The following is a 21,266-nucleotide window of genomic DNA, read 5'->3' on the forward strand; positions in this document are numbered from 1 at the left end:
GATCCAGCAATGCCTCCTTCCATATTGGGCCGGAAACGTGCTGATCAAGAAAGTTCTCCTGAACACACACCTCAGAAATTCTTCCCCCTCTCTGCCCTTAACACTATTACTATCCCAGACTATATTAGGATAAATGACGTGCCCCATTATCACTACTCTATGGCTCTTGCACCTCTAATTTCCCTGCAAATTTGCTCCTCTATATCCTTCCCACTAGTTGGTAGCCTATAGAATACACCCAGTAGTGTAATGGCATCTCTATTGTTTCTTAACTCTAACCAAATAGATTCTGTCCTCAACCCCTCTAGGACATCCTCTCTCTCCAGCACTGCAATATTCTCCTTAACCAATACTGCCATCCACCCCCCACGACTTTCTTTCCTTCCTTATCTTTCCTGAACACTTTGTATCCAAGAATATTTAGTACCCAATCCTGCACTTTTTTTGAGCCAGGTCTCTTATCACCATGACATCATATTCCCAATTAGGTGGTAGTTTTTAAATCAACAGGTTATCATTTGTACATTTGGGCAAAAGAAAACACAACAGATCCAGCTTACATCAAACCCCGTGATTTGCTGTATGCCATGGGTGCCCAACTTTACAAAGCCCAAGGGATAGAGATAGATTGTATAAGAACTTGCATTTATACAGCAATTTTTAATATGGAAAAATGTGCCATGGCATTTCAGAGGTGTGAGGAAAACAGTCGCTGAACCAAAGGTGATTAGGAGAGGAGAGGTGACCAAAAGCTTCAAAGAGGTTGTTTTTAAGGAAGGTCTTAAAAGAAAAACGGTAGGTGGAGAGATTAAGGGGGAAGTTATGGAAATTATGGGGGGAGCCGGGAGGCCTCGGAGGAATTTAAAACCAAGGACATCAATTTCAGATTTGAGGTTTCGGGGAACCAGGAGCCAATGTCGGTCGGCGAGGACGGCGTGATGGGTAAGCGGGATTTGCTAAATAGGATACAAGTAGCAGAGTTTTGGATGAACTGGGGTTCATAGAGGATGGAGCATGGGAGACCGTTTAAGGGAGCATTAGAGTAATTGAGTCTGAAAGTGGCAAAGGCAAACATGAGGGTTTGAGCAGTGGGTGGGTTGAAGTAAGGGCAGAGACAGGCAATGTTAGAAAAATGGAAGTAGGTGCTCTTTGGGATGGAGAGGATATGGAGTCAGAAACTCAGCTCAAAATTAAACAGGGCACAGCGGTTGCAAACAACCTGGTTCAGCCTGGGACAATGGCTTGAGAGGGGAATGGAATCAGTGGCCAGGGATGGAAGTTTGTAGCAGGTCTATTCCAGTATGAATTCAATACAACTCTTTAGCTTTCATATTAATATTACTGTGTTGTGAACGCCGCTTGTGTAAGATGCGAGGTTAATCATATCTTTGTTAAACAATCTGTCACTCATTTCTACATTTTTCATTAGTTTTATGTTCAAATATAAGACACTTCTAACCAATGTTGTCTAAGCTAAAAAAAAGCCTTCAATTTCATTAAGGATAGTTTAAATAAAACATTGGTTTTTTTTTAAATTCGTTCACGGGATGTGGGCGTCACTGGCAAGGCCAGCATTTATTGCCCATCCCTAATTGCCCTTGAGAAGGTGGTGGTGAGCCGCCTTCTTGAATCGCTGCAGTCAGTGTGGTGAAGGTTCTCCCACAGTGCTGTTAGGAAGGGAGTTCCAGGATTTTGACCCAGCGACGATGAAGGATCGGCGATATATTTCCAAGTCGGGATGGTGTGTGACTTGGAGTGGAACATGCAGGTGGTGTTGTTCCATGTGCCTGCTGCCCTTGTCCTTCTTTTCTTTAAAAAGAGTATTTTGTAAAATGCACACTACACTATTCTTGAAGCTGCCAAATTGAGATTTGGCTTTGTTCACAAACTGAGCATCGACAGTTTGAAGAACCAATAGTTTGGTTTGGTGCAATTGGCAGTTTTCACAAAAAACTGCACATCCACAGAGCCCTAGTTTTTCTATGGAATGTCATTCTGATCCAACTGGATGTAGGGCCTTCATTAATGTAGAAGTATCTGCATTTACAGACAATTAGTAACATGCCCAACAAGATGGATACAGCATTATCGTTGTTAATGAAAACAACACAGCCCTCCATGATTAGTTTTGGGGTTTATTTTATGTATTTCATGGAACTACAGAAATCTTTCTTCATCTTAGAGTAGAATACCATTTTGTCTCTAACCACTTATAGAAGGAATGGTCCCATGAACACCCTCCCCCATCTACTTATGGCTAGGGTGCCCTACTGATGATGGGCCAGATTTTGCTGAAAAAATAACGTCTGAACAACACACAGTTATTAATCAGCCAGTAACTTGTAGCAAGGAAGAGATACCCCGTGAATTGCGAATCACAAGTTGCTGACAAATTTGAGCTACTCCGCCGTTAGCTTCACGAAAAATGCATCTCAAGCTTAATCTCTCCGTGAATTTCATGAAATTGCTGCATTTGCACATTAATTGCCCATTAAACTTGCCACAGAAAGTTAAGTCTAGTAATTAACATAACATGATAATTGTTAATGACTGCCAATCAATCTCTTGCCCAGAAAGTGAACTATAAGTGTGGAGTCTCATTCCTTCAGGTTGTGAATTGTTTTAGGAGATATTAAAAATTTCAAATTTAAAAATATTATTTTTTTTTCTTACTTTTCCTCTCTCTCTTTCTCTCTCTCTCTCTCTCTCTCTTAATCCAATCTTTCTTTCCCTGTCTTTATTTCTCTTTCTGCACCTGATTTGACATTGAATTCACCCACTCTAATTCACCCTCCTTCTCAGTTCTTCCTGTTTATTTCTCAATGCTTTAATCTCATTGATTAAGAAGATACACTGTTTGTTCCGTTGTTCACCAAGGTCCCAGATGCCCCATTGCCCTCAATGCGCTGTTATCAGCTCGCATATCCAGCAACTTTGTGGGCAAAAAATTTTTAAAACCTAAGCATTCACCAAGTCTAACTAATGACCAGAAAAATCTGGCTGACTGTTGTGTTCAGTGCTTTAGTCCTAGAAATAATTTTCATCTGGTTTCTCTGTTTCTATCTTGAGTTCCAGAATTATAGGCTTCACAAGGAATTTAGTCCCAGCTAAATTTAGTCTAGTATTCTGTTCCAAAATGTTACTTTTAATGTTGGATATTTCTATCAACAATTCAGCTTTCACTTTCTATATTTCAGTTTTAGTCAAGCTTCTCATACAACTCAAGGCCATAAAGAATATTGAAAACAACAAACTGGTGCTTGAATGTCAATTTGAATTTCAATTTCCAGCACCTCTTCCAAAAGCTGTGAACTACTGACCAGTATTGTAATCCTAGAAATAATTTTATATAGTTTCACCTCTTCAATTTTTGTGTTATTTTACTTATAGCCTTCACAAGGAATTTTAGTCTTGTGGACAAAACAAAATATTCGTCAAGGATTGTTTTAGTCACCAAAAATAGCTCGCTCTATCCACTAGCTGCTCATGGTTGTGTAGTTATCTCAGCTTCATGCATTTGCAAAGTACTGCCCACTTTAGAAAGGATCCATCAAAGAAAAAATATGATTTCTTTACTGTTTTCTTGCTTTGTAACTTATTGAAGTTACTCCTTGGGTATTGTTGCATGAAACATATTCCAATGCACTGGGGAATTACAAGGTTACAAGCAAAAACTGAGCAGAAAATTTATCAATGCCAAGGAAATATTTTATAAATTAATAATAAGAATGAGTTTTTGGCTGAGGCACGTGCAATTGCTTTGCAAACAATAATTGCACTTAAACCAAGCATATTTTTAAATGAAAATCAGTTTCAACAGGAAAGTCAGTTTCACAGCTGTGTAATGGTATTTTTCAAAAGTACAATTACCCCCCCCCCAACCGAATATTGATATCTGAAGGCTATAACCACTTTAATTGAGGAAAGTGAAGCTTAATTGATGACTTTAATAAAACTCTTTTGAGATCATACTGAGCTCAGCCACTGGCAGCTGGGTGTGGAATGCTGAATAAAACTACCAAAGAAAAATGGAATCATAGCATCAAAAATCCACAAAAGTACAATCAAATTTACTACTCGCATAAATGTTATAAAGCATATAAAGGGAGATAACATTTTTGTGCCACAGTTTTGTTCCTGTGCTTTACTCTTCAAAGCTTCCTGGGAACAGACATTTAGCACACAATCCAGTTTTCAGTGACACTGTGAACAGTGATATAATCTTAAAGGCAGCGCTACCCATTCACTGGAGGTAGACTTTGTGATAATACTGAAGGCGAGATTCTACACAAGGAGTCTATTTCAAGGCTGCATGAGTAGTGTACATGCAGACATTCCTTTATATTATTTAAGATTCTGCAGCAATTCAAATAAATACCTCCCTTAAGATACAATTGATTCTCAATATGAATAAGGGTGTCAATTGTGTAAATTTGCTCACATCATTTTCAATTAGAAGTTTATAATGAAATTAAGAAGGTTATTCTGTTCTGAAGTCTGAACTGGTTAATTTTTTGCATTGGGTGATTGATAACTGTTCATTAATGGTATCTGCAGCTCTACAGACTAACTTGGATAATGTGCTGATTGGATTATGTTTACTTCTTCTTTGAATTTCTAGATGTGATGTTGCAAAGTTCTATTTGCTCATTCAACTCTAAATAGGTTGCATAGTTAAAACAGGACACAAAACATAGTGCACAACTTCTAAATGTTGGTCAGTTGTGGGAAGTTTTCAAAATAGGAAGAATATGTTGGAGAATCAAAAGGTGACTGCAATTACAATGGGTCATTATAGAATTTGTTCAAAACAGAAAAGTATAGGAGGCGTCTTTGAAAAGGATAATTACCTCTCCGTGGGCTTTGTGTTTTATTGCACCAACTTACTGACTTCCTTTATGCTACAATGTACTTTTAATTTGTAAAGAAATATTTTCGATTATTTTAGCCTGAAATAAATGCTGGTGGTAGTTTAATGTCCTGCCATCTGTGAGCTAAGTGGCATTCCAGCACACAAGCTACAGTGAATCCAGTACACAATTTACTGTGAACAGGACAGTTGTCAATCACACAGCTCTGCAAGGTTATAGATCCTGAAACGTTGGGTGCAAAACCTGCTGTGAAACAGTTTAAAAAGGTGAAACAATTCTATGCAGTCACAGGGGTAATAGAATCGACCTCAGCAACCCCAAGCAAGGGAGGGGAAGAAATAAAATAATGTTTGCATTCCTGATAATCACTATCCAATGGTGTTTAATTTTAGGACAGCATACTCTCAAAATGGCTGGCAGAGCAATCTGAGATTAGGTGCAGTGAGATGCCATAATGCATGAATCACATATAGTATAGTACTACACCAAGCAATTCAGACAGGCTGAGATGGATAGGAGAATGCAACCATAACCCTCACACTCAATTCAATTACAATGCGGCAGCCCTAGTGAATGAGTAGCAACACTAGTCACCTAGCAAAGGGGCAAAAAAGGCAACATTTTTTAATACCTAGTTTTATTTTGAGTTATTAGCAGAATCGATGTAACGAATTGGCAATTGCTACTGTTAACAGAGGCTTCTTTAATATAAAAAAAATTGTATTGCTTTGTCATAAATCAGTTTGAATTTTTAGCTACTGAAGTTCATCAACCTAAAATGAAAGTCTTATTCATATAAATTCCTCCTTTGCCGATGAGGTCTAGAAAACCATGTTGTAAAGGTTCTACATACAGTATTAAATCCGGTGCTCTAAAATAGCCTTTTGTGCTCTTTTCCAGAGTTCTAAAACGGACTGATAGCCAAATTTAGCTCACATGTAATTTAAAGCTACATTACTTCACTACATTTCACCTTTAAAAATTTCCTCAGATTGCCGACAGCCGCCATTTTGGGCTTTTTATGGGGACAGCCCTTATCTGAAGGAAAGGGTGCATTGTGCTTGTAACAAACAAGGAATACCTTTCATTCTTGATGAATGAAATGACTAAATCCAGAAAGCATTTTCATTTAAATCACCACACATGACATAACTCCAGCTTTCCATTGTTCAATTTGACTTTTCACATATGCCAAAAATGTTCTGAAAACCTGAACAGTTCCATTCCGATTATAATTTTGAAATACCCAAATCAATGTTAAATTATAACATATCAACTAAAGGTGGTATAATCAAAAGTATATTTAGAAGTGAAACAATATTGTCTTGCATTTTAATAGCTTTGTAAATTTGTTGCTGCGATAAAGAAAAATCTCCATAGAGAACACAGCAATGTACTTTTCATGACATATACCGTGGAAAATTGCTATTGGTAGGAGTAGGGACTCGAGAACAATTTAACTTTACACCAATTAAAGAATAAAAGTAAGAAAATGTAGAATAAATTTATTAGAAAGTAAAATTAAAGTTAAAATAGATGTGGGAGAGAGAGAAAGAAACACAGAATCATAGAGCATAGATGGAGGCCATTCAGACCATCCTGCCTGTTCAGGCTCTTTGAAAGAGCTATCCAATTAGTCCTACGAAGAAAAAGGGAAAATATGCATCAACAAGGCAAGAAGAAATATTTAAATCTTAATATTTATTTAAAATTGTGATTTTTAATGTATATCTTCATAGTTCAAAGCGATAACTATGAAGCAATCCTGGGTTTCAAAAGCTGAACCATCCCGCCCCTGAACCGCCATATCACAGCACATCTGAAAATGTAAAAAAAATCAGTCCAGAAAGATGAGAAGTCTCCCAGGAACTGCTACCAATGCAGCATATCCCACTAAAAATACATATTCGCTGTAGGTTAACAAATAGGCAATACTTACTAATAGCAGGAAAGCTTTCATCGAAATGTTTGATTGCCCTTAGGTTTCAGTCCCAATGAACATCATGTCAACAGACTTATAAACACGTTTGCATTTAGTCCCACTGACCAATCTTGCTTTTATTGAGGGGGTAAGGAAAGAGAAAAACGTCTCTCAGGAGAACAATACTGCAACATGCAAACAGGCTCAATAGAACCAACTTTTTCAACAAGGATGACAGTGTAAAGTTGGGTAGTTAGGCAAAATGAAGAGAGGGAAACTAAAAAAAATTGCTACTTTATGAAAAGGCCAAAACAACTGACAGCCCCCAAAAAGCTTAAGAATAGCCATTAATTTCGGCCTTGTGACAGGCAAAGAGGAGTTAGACTGGAAGTGCAGTAGGACATGCACTTGTCATAACTTTAGGTAGGTATAGCCAACATTCCATCACTTAATATTTATTTACAATTGTGATTTTAATGTACAGTAGTAAAATTGCTGAAGGGGATATGAGTGCTGAAAGGATGAGATTAATTTTCTAGTGGGATTTAGAGGCATATTTCTCAGCAATTTAATTTTTTTTTACATTTGGTGCATTTTCTGACATTTTGGAGCCTACTGTAATTGTACTTTTTCAAGACAAAAATAAATTCTCCTAGAAGGGTTATAAGGTATTGTAAATGAAAAAGTAATTGTATGGACTTCAATACAACTTTATAGGGTCCAGTTCCTTACATTTGGAACCTAACCCTAGATACATGTGTGTTAAATTGTCAAGTGAAACCTTTTGCAACATTCACTCTAAAATAATCCCAACCAATAGTGTATTCTATATTCACAAGATAAAACTGGCTCACTTTCACACCTGTCCATTGTCCAGACCCCATAATGAGATTCACTGGATTGAGGGCATGTTGTTATTTTAGGTTCATTGGACTGGAAAAGACCACTGGGGTCCAGCTGGCCAGTCACAGTCTAGGAAATACCACAATACTTCTCACATGCATGCATCAAATTTTTCAACATGTACTTATCTAATTCTTTCTTGAATTTGAAAATACAATCCGGTTTCAATGCCTCCTTTGGTAGTCCATTCCATATATTTACTACCCCCTATGTAAAGTATTTCAATCTAAACTGTTTTGTCACCCTCCCTCTTCTAGACTTTGAAGCAATGCCTTCTTGTAGAATCTGTGACTATGTTAAACATATTCATGTTCATCTTGTCTATAACATCTAAAGGCCCAGGCTCGAGGGCCTACCCGCACTCGGAGCGGAGCTACAGGCAGGAGCGGACCAAGGAGAGACCTACGTGAGTCTTTTTCCCCAGCGGGGAAGGAGCTTCGCGGGCTTTTTCAAAGGCAGGGGGCGGGGCCAATTCATTGGTACCCGTATATAGGTGGAGCGGTTGCTAAACCCGAGACACTACACTAGTAGTGACTCCCACCTCCTCCAATCTTTTGGGGGGGGGGGTAGAGGGAATTTAAAGGGTAGGTTCGTTTTTATATTTTGTTTTCAGGGACTTAACTCCTGGACCTAAGATAAATAAGAAGCAAAAAGTAATCCAAAGTGGGACGTCAACAAGGAAGAGGTAAATGATTGGCTGGTGAGTATTTTCCTGCTGAATTTGTCTAAGGTTAGAGTTTGTGGATTCTAGGGTCTCTGTTGTGCAGTGGGGGACTGCTCTTCAGCAAGGGCCCTTGAGTATACCTTTTAATTGAAGTGAAATTGGTGGGATTCATTTAATTTGAATTAATTAGTTAAAGGGTAAGTCATGTCAGGACAGCCCAGCCTCGTGTTATGCTCTTCCTGCTCTATGTGGGAAATCAGGGACCCTTCCGGTGTCCCTGATGACCATGTGTGCGGGAAATGTATCAAGCTGCAGCAACTGACAAACCGCATTGCGGCACTGGAGCTGCGGATGGATTCATTATGGAGCATTCGCGATGCTGAAAACGTCGTGGACAGCACGTTTAGTGAGATGGTCACACCGCAGGTAAAGGTTGTACAGGCAGGAAGTAAGTGGGTGACCTCCAGGCAGAGTAAGAGGAGCAGGCAGGCAGTGCAGGGGTCCTCTGTGGCCGTCCCCCTCTCAAACAAATATACTGCTTTGGATATTGTTGAGGGGGATGACTTATCAGGGGAAGGCAGCAGCAGCCAACTTCCTGGCACCAGGGGTAGCTCTGCTGCACAGGCTGGGAGGAAAAAGAGTGGAAGAGCTATAGTGGTAGGGGATTCTATCGTAAGGGGAACAGACAGGCGTTTCTGTGGCCGTAAACGTGACTCCAGGATGGTTTGTTGCCTCCCTGGTGCCAGGGTCATGGATGTCACTGAGCGGCTTCAGGGCATTCTCAAGGGGGAGGGTGAGCAGGCAGAGGTCGTGGTCCACATTGGGACCAACGACATAGGTAGGAAGGGAGATGAGGTCCTGCATCAAGAATTTAGGGAGCTCGGTAGCAGATTAAAGAGCAGGACCTCAAAGGTTGTAATCTCTGGATTACTCCCAGTGCCACGGGCTAGTGAGTATAGAAATAGGAGGATAGAACAGATGAATGCGTGGCTAAAGAGTTGGTGCAGGAGGGAGGGTTTCAGTTTCCTGGATCACTGGGCCTGCTTCTGGGGAAGGTGGGACTTGTACAAGTCGGACGGGTTGCATCTGAACCAGAGCGGGACAAATATCCTTGCGGGGAGGTTTGCTAGCACTGTTGGGGGGGGGTTTAAACTAACTTGGCAGGGGGATGGGATACAGAGTGGAGCTACAATAGGGGGTGATGTGCAGCCAAATATTGAGAAAAAAAACAAGTCAGCTTGGAAGACAGGGCAAATATGTAAGAGAAAGGCTGGATGGCATCTATTTTAATGCAAGGAGTCTTGCAAATAAGGTGGATGAACTGAAGGTGTTGATAAACACATGGGAGTATGACATTGTTGCTGTCACAGAGACATGGTTGAGGGAGGGGCAAGACTGGCAGCTCAATATTCCGGGGTACAGAATCTTCAGGCGAGACAGAGGGGGAGGTATAAGAGGAGGGGGGGTCGCAATATTAATTAAAGAATCAATTACTGCCATAAGGAGGGATGATATATTAGCAGGTTCCTCAAATGAGGCCATATGGGTGGAGCTTAAAAGCAAAAAGGGGGCAAGCACTTTGATGGGAGTGTACTATAGACCCCCAAACAGTCAGGGGGAGATAGAGGAACAGATATGTAGGCAAATCTCAGAAAATTGTGCAAATAATAGGGTAATAATAGTGGGGGATTTCAACTTCCCCAATATTAACTGGGATACTAAGAGTATAAAAGGCTTAGAGGGTACAAAATTCTTAACGTGCATCCAGGAGAGCTTTTTGAGCCAGCATGTAGAAAGTCCTACAAGAGAGGGGGCGGTACTGGACCTAATTCTAGGGAATGAGTCCGGCCAAGTGGAAGAAGTGCTAATAGGTGAGCACTTTGGTGACAGTGACCATAATTTGGTGAGATTTAAGGTGGTCATGGAAAAGGACAGGGAGGGGCCGGAAATAAAGGTTCTAAATTGGGGGAAGGCCGATTTTAATAGGATAAGGCAGGATCTGGCCAAAATGGACTGGGATCAGCTGCTTGTAGGAAAATCCGCATCAGAGCAATGGGAGTCTTTCAGAAGGCAGATTGAGACCATACAATGGCAACATGTTCCCGTAAAGGTCAAGGGTGGTTCCAAGAACTCCAGGGAACCTTGGATGTCAGGGGATATACGAGAATGGATTAGGAAAAAAAGGAGGGCTTTTGGCAGATACAAAAGGCTAAGGACGGAGGAAGCCCTAGAGGAGTACAAAAAGTGCAGGGGGATACTTAAAAAAGAAATTAGGAGATCAAGGAGGGGCCATGAAAAAACTCTGGCGAGCAAAATAAAGGAAAATCCTAAGATGTTTTATAAGTATATTAAGGGTAAGAGGATGACTAGGGAAAAAATAGGGCCCATTAGGGACAAAAATAGCAATCTGTGTGTAGAGCCGGAAGATGTAGGAGGGGTTCTAAATGAATTTTTTGCATCTGTTTTCACTATGGAGAAGGACGACGTAGACAGAGAAATACGACAGGGGGACTGTGATATACTCGAACATATTAACATCGAGCGGGAGGAGGTATTGGCGGTTTTAGCAGGCCTAAAAATGGATAAATCCCCAGGCCCGGACGAAATGTATCCCAGGCTACTGTGTGAGGCAAAGGAGGAGATTGCGGGGGCTCTAACACATATATTCAGAACCTCTCTGGCCACAGGGGATGTGCCAGAGGACTGGAGAACCGCTAATGTAGTACCATTATTCAAGAAGGGGAGTAGGGAAAAACTGGGGAACTACAGGCCAGTGAGCCTAACATCAGTGGCAGGAAAATTATTGGAAAAAATTCTGAAGGACAAAATTAGTCTCCACTTGGAGAAGCAAGGATTAATCAGGGATAGTCAACATGGCTTTGTCAAGGGAAGATCATGTCTGACTAATTTGATTGAATTTTTTGAGGGGGTGACTAGGCGTGTGGATGAGGGTAACGCAGTGGATGTGGTATACGTGGATTTCAGTAAGGCCTTCGATAAAGTCCCCCACAGGAGACTGGTCAAGAAGGTACGAGCCCATGGAGTCCAGGGTGCCTTGGCACTTTGGATACAAAACTGGCTTAGTGGCAGAAGGCAGAGGGTGATGGTTGAAGGTTGTTTTTGTGACTGGAAGCCTGTGGCCAGTGGGGTACCTCAGGGATCTGTGCTGGGGCCCTTGCTGTTTGTGGTCTACATTAATGACTTGGATATGAATGTAAAAGGTATGATCAGTAAGTTCGCTGATGATACAAAAATTGGTAGGGTGGTAAATAGCGAGGAGGATAGCCTCAGTCTGCAGGACGATATAGATGGGTTGGTCAGATGGGCGGAACAGTGGCAAATGGAATTTAACCCGGAAAAGTGCGAGGTGATGCACTTTGGAGGGACTAACAAGGCAAGGGACTACACAATGAATGGGAGGACCCTAGGCAAGACAGAGGGTCAGAGGGATCTTGGTGTGCAAGTTCACAGATCCCTGAAGGCGGCGGAACAGGTAGATAAGGTGGTAAAGAAGGCATATGGGATACTTGCCTTTATTAGCCGAGGCATAGAATATAAGAGCAAGGAGGTTATGATGGAGCTGTATAAAACACTGGTTAGGCCACAGCTGGAGTAGTGTGTGCAGTTCTGGTCGCCGCACTACAGGAAGGATGTGATCGCTTTGGAGAGGGTGCAGAGGAGATTCACCAGGATGTTACCAGGGCTGGAGCGCTTCAGCTATGAAGAGAGACTGGGAAGATTGGGTTTGTTTTCCTTGGAGCAGAGGAGGCTGAGGGGGGACATGATTGAGGTGTACAAAATTATGAGGGGCATAGATAGGCTGGATACTCAGGAGCTTTTTCCCTTCGTTGAGGGTTCTATAACAAGGGGGCATAGATTCAAGGTAAAAGGCGGGAGGTTTAGAGGGGATTTGAGAAAGATCTTTTTCACCCAGAGGGTGGTTGGAGTCTGGAACTCACTGCCTGAGAGGGTTGTGGAGGCAGGAACCCTCACAACATTCAAGAAGCATTTGGATGAGCACTTGAAATGCCATAGCATACAAGGCTACGGACCAAATGCTGGAATATGGGATTCGATTAGACTGGGCTTGATGGCCGGCGCGGACACGATGGGCCGAAGGGCCTCTATCCGTGCTGTATAACTCTATGACTCTATGACTCTATCTGGGATCTTGAAGAATTCACTATCATCTCTGAACCTTCTCTTCTCCAGCTTAAACATTTCCAGTTTCTGCAGCTTCTCCTCATAAATTTAGATACCCAATCCCATCAGATTAGTTGCCTTTTATTTTACCTTTACCAACACTTAAATATCTTACTCAATGCAACAATCAGAAAGGTATTCCAGGCGGGGAGGACCAGCACTCCATACAAACTCTTACTTGGAGATTTGCATCTATTCCCTGAAATAAACAAATTTCATTTCTATGTATTCTCACAAGTCGCCAGGGTGAGTCAAGATCTTCTACAAAACCTTAGAACAGAGTTCTGATGAAGAATCACACCAAACATGAACGTATCTTCTCCTTTTGGATGCTGATAAATCTGCTGTGTATTTCAAACTTAAACTTTAAAGCACGAGGCTAGAAAATTCTGCTGGCAATAATAGTGAGCAAATGCTTAACATGTTTAAATGACACTCTTCTATCCTTTATTTTAAGGCGATGTTAACCAGAAAACTGGTTTTAAACAGCATAGCATTATAAGTGCTTTAAAACCAGTTTTCCAGTGAAGAGGACTAGCATGGGGTGGGTGGAGGACAAGTGAAAGCACTTATAAGCATTATGCTGTTGTAGTCCAGAGATGTATTGACAACAGAGACATAGGTGGGACAGGAAGTTGAAATAAGATAGCACATAGAGTACGAGTCAGATGTCAGAAACAGCACCACCTAACAGCCAAAACTTGCAACTGTACAACAGCTGACATAGCAAATATGACAGGAAACGCTGACACAGCAACTTACAATGGGAAATGTAACATAAAAGCATGACCAAAAATCATAATAGGAAGTAAGGTTTGACGACAGGAAATGCCCTATGCAAGACTTTCTATAGATGATTATTAGTGATTCGCTCATGGTATTACTCACAATAAATTGGATCTCGTCATAGCAGGTTATAGAAATGATTTTTTTTTAAAATTAGATTGGGGTTATTTATGAAAAGAAAGCACTAGAAATTTAATTTGTAGCCATTTATTTAAAATGGAAGCAATTTATTTTAAAGATGGCCAGCAGAGGGAAATTTATTATTTAATTATTTCTTTTAAGATCAGAATGATTTATTAGTAAAAGGCTGGCACTAGGAATGATTTTTAAATTTTAACATTGGATGATTCATTAATGAAAAGGCAGCACTGGGAATGAAGTGGTTTAATAAGAATTTGTTTATTTTAAGTTCAGTAATAACTATTTATTTGAAGAGTGGTGCAATGACCTGGAAGAAACATTGAGGTATTTGTTTACAGGGGGGGCGGGAAAAGAGGGAGGGAGGGAGGGAGAAGGTAGAACAGGAAAAATAAACTTTAATACTTTTGAAATTTAAAATAAAATGAAGCATTAATTCTGACTGGAAATTGGAAAGAAAAACTGGAGGCTGAGGCAGTTAAAGTTCAGACCTGGGAGAAGGGAGCAATTGTTTATTTAATGTGGAAGGAGAGGAAAGGTCAGCATGAAAGAAAATTAAAATTTATGTCTTTGAAATGGTGAGGAAAAAAACAGCTACAGTTAGAAGTTAAAAATATCAAATAAAGGGGTTTGATCTGGGAGACACAGTGAAATACTTATCAGGTAAGAATACCATGAATAAGAGACTTATTTATAAAAGGCGAGGAATACAAGCAATGAGGACGAAAGCTTACCTGCCTAAAAAGGACATAAAATGGCCAATGGAGTTAGGAGACACATTTTATAGACATGTGCCAGAGCACCAGCTAATAGCTGGAGTTCTGCAACTACATCATGACAGGCATGTTTACATACAAAATTACTGCTCTAGGTATTCATATAGGCAGTTTCAATTATAAATGTTGACATAAAAACACTGCTCAAAATTGTGACACAGGAAGCAAAGTTTGTGGACAGTAAGTGTGGTCCATTTGCAAGAATTCTAATATTAAGATATCTATCAATATACACACATTTTGAAACTTCTTGCATTTAAATATCAAAAAAGTAAGCAGTCTATTTCTGAGGATTTAAATGTTTAGGCCTTGGAGATCTGCAGATCAACAGGAAGCAACAACTAATTATGTAACCACTTAGGGGCAGGCGGGGGGGGAAATAGGGACTTTGGTTGAGGGGGGAATTGGGACGTGGGGGTGGGGGGGGGGGGGGGGGGGGGGGGAGAGAATGGACAGGGGGACAAAGGTGTAACATAAAGGTGGCATCCCTGCCTTTGTCACAGAGTACAGAGGCTGCTGCGAAAGTATTGGAGCTGTTTTGGTACCTGTAAATAACTAAGCTATAATGCAAAAGATGGGCTAAATTTACTAGATCATGACTATTTCCCAGCCACTTAAGATAGAACTCAGCCTATCTCAACTGATTCCATTAAAAGACCAGTACTACAACCAACTAGGGTGTTCTCCTATGCCGGAGGAATCTTTCTCTGATTGAGTTGGAATATTTGCAATTCTTTTTGGCAATGAATTACAAACCCATATTTAAAGAGGTGGAGCTAGTGCATTGCTCAAAGCCATCCTTGTCTTTAAAATCATTTTCCAGCACTTGAGTCATTCTAAGAGATGAACCCGGTGAGAAACAAAGACAACATTGTTGTTGATCATCACCAGCTGTAAAAGCTCCAAAACAGGATATGCAAAATTAGACGCCTGTTCCAGACACGTATCAAAGCAACTTTTCATTTTTTTTGTGACTTTCGTTGAAAACAAAAACACTGCTCCAACATTAAGGAAAAATAATGGAGGAAACTTATAGCTGGTTTGAGGTGAACACACTTGTCAAAAAATATCAGCTGTTTGTACAAACTAGGAACCGCTAACTCACAAAGCAAAGAAACATCAAGAAGTTTTTCTTCAACTGAAGAACAGTGACACTGCTCAAGACTGGGGGGGGGGGGGGGGAGGGGGGAACAGAGGGCTGGTTCAAGTTCTTGGCGTTTTTACAGCTTGGGAATTTTGGCAATTGGGAAAGAGATCACATGATTCAAGACTACAGCAAACAAAAGTCCCTGGTAGGAAATGATTCTTGTGATTTTCTCCTGTTCAGCAATAAACCAAATGTAATGCATGTGGAGGATGAGTGAAAGAGACAGTTCTGTTTATTCTGCCTTTTGAAAGTGGGGCATTGTGATCATGGTGTAGCACCTTAAAGACATGACCAAGTTTGATATAGAAAGGGGCCAATCGGTGATAGTACCTCAATGATTGCACAGCTGGTACATATTTCTAACCCAAGTTTTAATAAAAAGGGGGGAATCTGTAATTCTTCAATTTGATATGCACATTTCTTATTCTCATCAATATTCACCCACATGTCTGAAGTTAAATGCCATCTGCATCATATTGCCAGTCATGTGCTGTTACTGCCAGTCCCACTGGTTTACTTGGCCAGTTCTTTGTATCATCCAGCCTTTTTTTCCTGGTCTTCAATTTCTCAGTTCAATTTATCTAGGTGGTCTCCTTCCCCTCTGACTATACTGTATGCGTATGGAAGGTTGCCCTCTAGTTGTTTCAGTGAGCATTGCTAGGTTTGACTCAGTGGTAACATTCACGCCCAAGTCAGAAGGTCGCAGGTTTAAGCCCACTCCAGATATTTGAACACATAAACCAGGCTGACATGGAAAGAAAATATTGAAAATGTTTGTTTTTAGACAATCCAATTATTGTTGCAAATAATTTATGTTTGACCTTGAAGAAGGAATAATAGGACATCAATTGACAGCAAAAAAAGGTCAAAGAAACATTCTAAATAAGTCAAAACTATTCGACCAACTTTCCACATTTAAGCAAGTGTGTCTTCCGGAAATGGAAACTGTACCATCTCATTACATTAAATAGGCACTCTGCTTGCTTTAACCAAAATTTATCAATACAAACTGAATGCTAGTTGCTATTTTTAAATGATTTCGTCCATTAAAGAAAAGTGGAGTTGAGGTCGAAGATCAGCCATGATCTTATTGAATGGCAGAGCAGGCTCGAGGGGCCGTATGGCCTACTCATGCTCTATTTCTTATGTTCTTAAAATAATAATGTAACCTTCAGTAATTTATCAATAAAGATATTTAACTTTATAACATTTTGTTATGTAGGACTTTGCCTGTTTCTTATTCCTCCTCTTCCCCTCCCCCCCAAAAAATACCCTTTCTCCCTCTCTCCTATTCCCTACTGTTCCAAGGTTGTTTTCAACTTACCAGGACAACTGACTCCATCTCTTTTCCTGGTTCTCTCAATATATGAACATTAGTCATTTACAATGAGGAAAATAATGCAGTGTTCCACAGAGCAGTGCTATACAGCTTCAGATTTTGACTCCCTACCTAGAAAGTTATATCATTTGGAATTGAAAAGGAGGGAAAGATGCCAAGTGGAATACAGATGCCACTATACTACAAGGGGAGGAGAGTGTACACCAGGAGAGCTACCTCTTCAATGCTATTCTCATATACCCCACAACAGCCAGTTAGAGGGGTGAAGGTAGAAACTTGCCTTTCTGGTCTCTTGCTGTTTTTAAGAGTTGGATGAGAGAATAAAGAAAGGAACATTAAATAAAATGGGGGGAAACACACAAAATGATGAGTAATAAATATTCTTCCGCTCATGCAAATCATGAGTGGCAAGTGCCCTCTGAATTCCAGTTCCTATACTTTCACCTTTGTTACTTAACAAAAACCCAGTTACTTTTTAAAACTAGCCGTATAAATTTTTTTTTTTTAATTCTCTTACCTTTTTCTTACTGCAATATATCTGCCATTTCTTTTCTGCAGGAAGTGCAAACATGGCTTCCCTGTGTTTATCAGTAAGGTCAAGTTCATCCTAGGAAGATAAAATACAAAGTTATAATCTTGACAAACTCAATATGTTTTAGTGCATATGTTGCCACTTATTACCATTACCAATAAGTTTTATTGTTAATAGTCAATAAATATGAATATGGTGGGGTCTAGCTGGCACAGCGCATTATCCTGTCACCTCATATAGCTAGGTTAGAAACTGCCAAAATTAACCGGATTAAAAGTCTTTGCCCTCTCAGCTCACTTAAAGGTCCTGTGTGGAATCTATTTTGTTAACCTTAAAACTGTTCCAAAGCCACAGCGCAAAACATAATTCCACGTAAATTGGCCCCATCGCTCAAAGAGGTCATAAGAATAGCAGGTGTAAGATGAGTCAGACTATAATTGAGAATGCACTTCTAAACCTAGGTTTAAAAGCACTTTTTTTTTTAAGGGGAAAGAAGATTAAGTTTTATGTTGCATCTAACTTGTTATCCCTCAATGAGAGATATTTGTGCAGACACTGATGCTGCATGCTGGAGTTTAACTTGCACTAAACTAATCTGTGTTTGAAACAGAAGCTGCTGTTGTATGCCAACAGTAGAAAAAGAAATGTTCCATTCCCTGTCACTGAGCGCCACATTTTGGTATTTTTGCACTTGTAGCAAACAGTATAATCCACATTTAGGTGGAATGAACATTTCAATATCTACAAAATCCACAAAAATACCTTGGCTTCTCGATGGCTCCACACACCATATGAGGTGTTATTATGCACATGATTGAACCAGAGATTAGGAGGTTACCATGATTGATCCCTTGTCTGTACATAGCTAGCGAAGCTCAGCTAAACCAATGGAGATATTTAAGCAGGAATCACAATACCCAGGCTTTGGGAAGAGGGAAGAAAACAGATGGTATTCCAGCTCTGCATCACTCTTCACAGACTTATACAACATGCTCATGCTTGAACATGATTGAACTGAGCCATGAAGCTCCCTACTCAGTTAATTAGCATGATGATACTCGCTATCTGCACTCACTCCTGAAGAATGCCCAATTTAGTGAGGTACTGAAGCGCTGTCAACAAACACAGCGCATGAGCAGGGCGGGAGAGGGAGAATGACCAAGGAAAGAAGGGGAGGAATGAAAGAGAAAGAATGTTGACCAGAATATTAGGATATATCTTCAAATAGTGATATGGGCTCATTAATGTCTGCCTGCACCACCAAAACAGCTCACCTGAAAAATGTTGCCTCCTAAAATGCTGGAATATCTTAGATTATGTGTGAAAAGCCAGAATGACAAATATATTGTAAAAGACTACCTTAATTCACAAATCACTTTTCTATTAAATGTAGTGATTTGATTTGAATCTCTTCCCGACAGAGTACACAATTTGACTTAAGTCAGCACAAGATATTTTACCCATTCTTACCGAGGCTGTTTGTACCTAGGTAAAATTTCATTACGTGAATGTCAATATAACCATGAAATACTCAACAGCTCTAGAACAGCAGGGTTGTCAAATCTAATTTTGCCACAGTGGGTGATTCATAACAGCACATATCAGTGTATTTAAACACAACCTAGTGTGTGACTGACACAATTAAAATGATACAAAATATTGAACTAATTTTGCAGCCACTGCATAATAAGGTTACTAAAATATCCTGCACGGGCTGGGGAAGCTAGTTTGAATAACTTATTTCCAACACCATCAGCCGCAACACCAACTATGTGCATGTTAATTCAGTCCCTCACAGTCAATAATGATTCTCAACCAGCCTATCACTTTTTAAATAAAGTGACAAAATAATTTAGCAATATTAGTCATATTTGATGGGGTGTCCAAAGGCTGCTTTCTTCTAATCTGGAGCCAGAAATTTGCAAGCACCTGTTAATCTGCAAACTTTCCTCAGCAACAGCAATTAACCTAAAGATTTCCTATTAACAGTAAATAGACTTTGTAGTCTTAAAGGAACATGTGTGGTTAAATGCCACAGCAATAGAAATACATTGTGCATTGTGTGGCATAAGCATGGCATTATTAAAAAGTGCATCATGTGACTTCCCATGAGCAATGTCATGGGAATCTGAATGACCTTCAGCCATCACCCATTTCAGGATGGCATGTGTGTATATGCTGGCCACAAAACAACATGGGCGCTGATATTTATCTCATTTGCTTGTTAATATACACATCAGTGCTGTTGCAATAAATTTAAATGTGGCAGTGACACATCTGCCCAACTCTGCAGGAGCAATGCTGCTATATCCAAATGTTTCCTGTTCTTCATTCCGTACAATATTTTAACATTTTCCAAGTAAACATGTTTATTCAAGTTGAAATAACTCCATACCGTTCTAGGTATGATTATTAATCGGTGCTGAGTTAAATGATCTCAGATGTTGCAGCAATTGGAGTAGAGTTGGCCCACAAATTGTAAGGGTCGAGGGAGAGGAAAAAGAACATCAGCCAGGGTTTCTCTGCTGATCACTATACACTCTTACTGGACATGGTGTGTATGAATATTGGGTGAACACAGATCTGGGCAGAGCTGTGATGCCATTTAGGCTCACATAACAATTGGTATTTGGACAAGGTAATGGAGGGAGTCCATCACTGATGGCAACATACTCTAGGAAGAGTAAGCAAGGTACCAAAAGAGAAGGGGAAAAATTGGCAAATTGAAATGGGACCAACTGGCAGCAAGGACAATGAATTTTATCGGTGAAAACTTGGTCTCATTTTTATCCTTGGTCTCGTTTTTTCCTTCACAAGGCAGAATATGACAAGTTTTATTAGAAATAGCAAAGCCTTTGTGGAACCCTTGTAGCAATTTGCTCATCCTTGGGATCTGTCACCACTTAATTCACTCTTCAGAAAACAGAAAAATATTAAACAGCAGATCACAGAACAGATGTATAGCATTATATTATCCAGTTGATCTTGAACAACTGTTCTGATGTAATTACAGTAAAAAAAATACCCTGCTTAAAATTATATTATTCAGCTAAAAAGAGCAGGTACTTACTTAAGAGTCCACAGCACAGAAACAGGCCATTCGGCCCTACTGGTCTATGCCAGCGTTTATGTTCCACACGAGCCTCCTCCCTCCACTTCATCTAACTCTATCAGCATATCCTTCTATTCCTTTCTCCCTCGTGTGCACCACCTCACACTTATTTATATCGAAATTCATTTGCCAATTACAGGCCGACTCCGCAAGTTTATTAACGTCCTCTTGCATTTTGGCGCATTCTTCCTTTGTATTAACTACATCCCTCCCCCAATTTGGTGTCGTCTGGCAAATTGTGAACAACAAATTGTGCAACACCACTTCACACCTTTTGCCAGTCTGAGCAGCTACCTTTAACCCCTACTCTGTTACTTTTTCAAAGTATTCAATAAGGTTGGTCACGCATGACCTTCCCTTTTGAAATCCGTGCTTACTATTCTTTATTATATTTTCAGTTTCTAGATGTTTTTCTATTACATCTTTGAGTAAGGATTCCATTATCTTTCCTACCACCGACGTTAAGCTAATTGGTCTATGATTCCCTGGACTGGTTCTTTCTCCCTTTTTAAATCTAGGAATCACATTAGCTGTTCGCCAGTCCTCTGGCACTATTCCTTTTTCTAATTAATTTTTACATATATCTTCTTATCCTTTGTCTCAATCTATTTGGATTCTGTTTCCATCTTATTACTTATGTCTCTTTTTTCTATTGCCATTTTGGTGTCTCTAATTATTCAGCTACTTCACCTCCCCTTCTTCCTACCCTATCCTTTCTAAAGACAATGTATCCTACAATATTTAACTGCCAGTCCTGTTCTTCATGTAGCCATGTTTTAGTTATCCCGATTACATCTGGCTCCTCACTATGAATTTATTGCCTCCAGTTCCCCGTTTGTATCCGATGCTGTGCACATTGCTGTACAGGCAATTG

General features: G+C 40.0%; 1 protein-coding gene across 2 annotated transcripts in view; it reads right to left on the minus strand.

The window, feature by feature from the left end:
* The window catches only part of daam1a (dishevelled associated activator of morphogenesis 1a), a 178,348-nt gene that overhangs the window by 73,736 nt on the left and 83,346 nt on the right, over nt 1–21,266 (minus strand). For both annotated transcript variants that reach the window (XM_067991525.1, XM_067991524.1), the window contains exon 3: nt 17,266–17,355. In XM_067991525.1, coding sequence (XP_067847626.1) covers nt 17,266–17,355 — 90 coding nt within the window. The remainder of the gene's footprint in view (nt 1–17,265; nt 17,356–21,266) is intronic.

This window comes from Heptranchias perlo, chromosome 10 (genome assembly GCF_035084215.1).
Source record: "Heptranchias perlo isolate sHepPer1 chromosome 10, sHepPer1.hap1, whole genome shotgun sequence".
Taxonomy (NCBI): Eukaryota; Metazoa; Chordata; class Chondrichthyes; order Hexanchiformes; family Hexanchidae; genus Heptranchias; species Heptranchias perlo.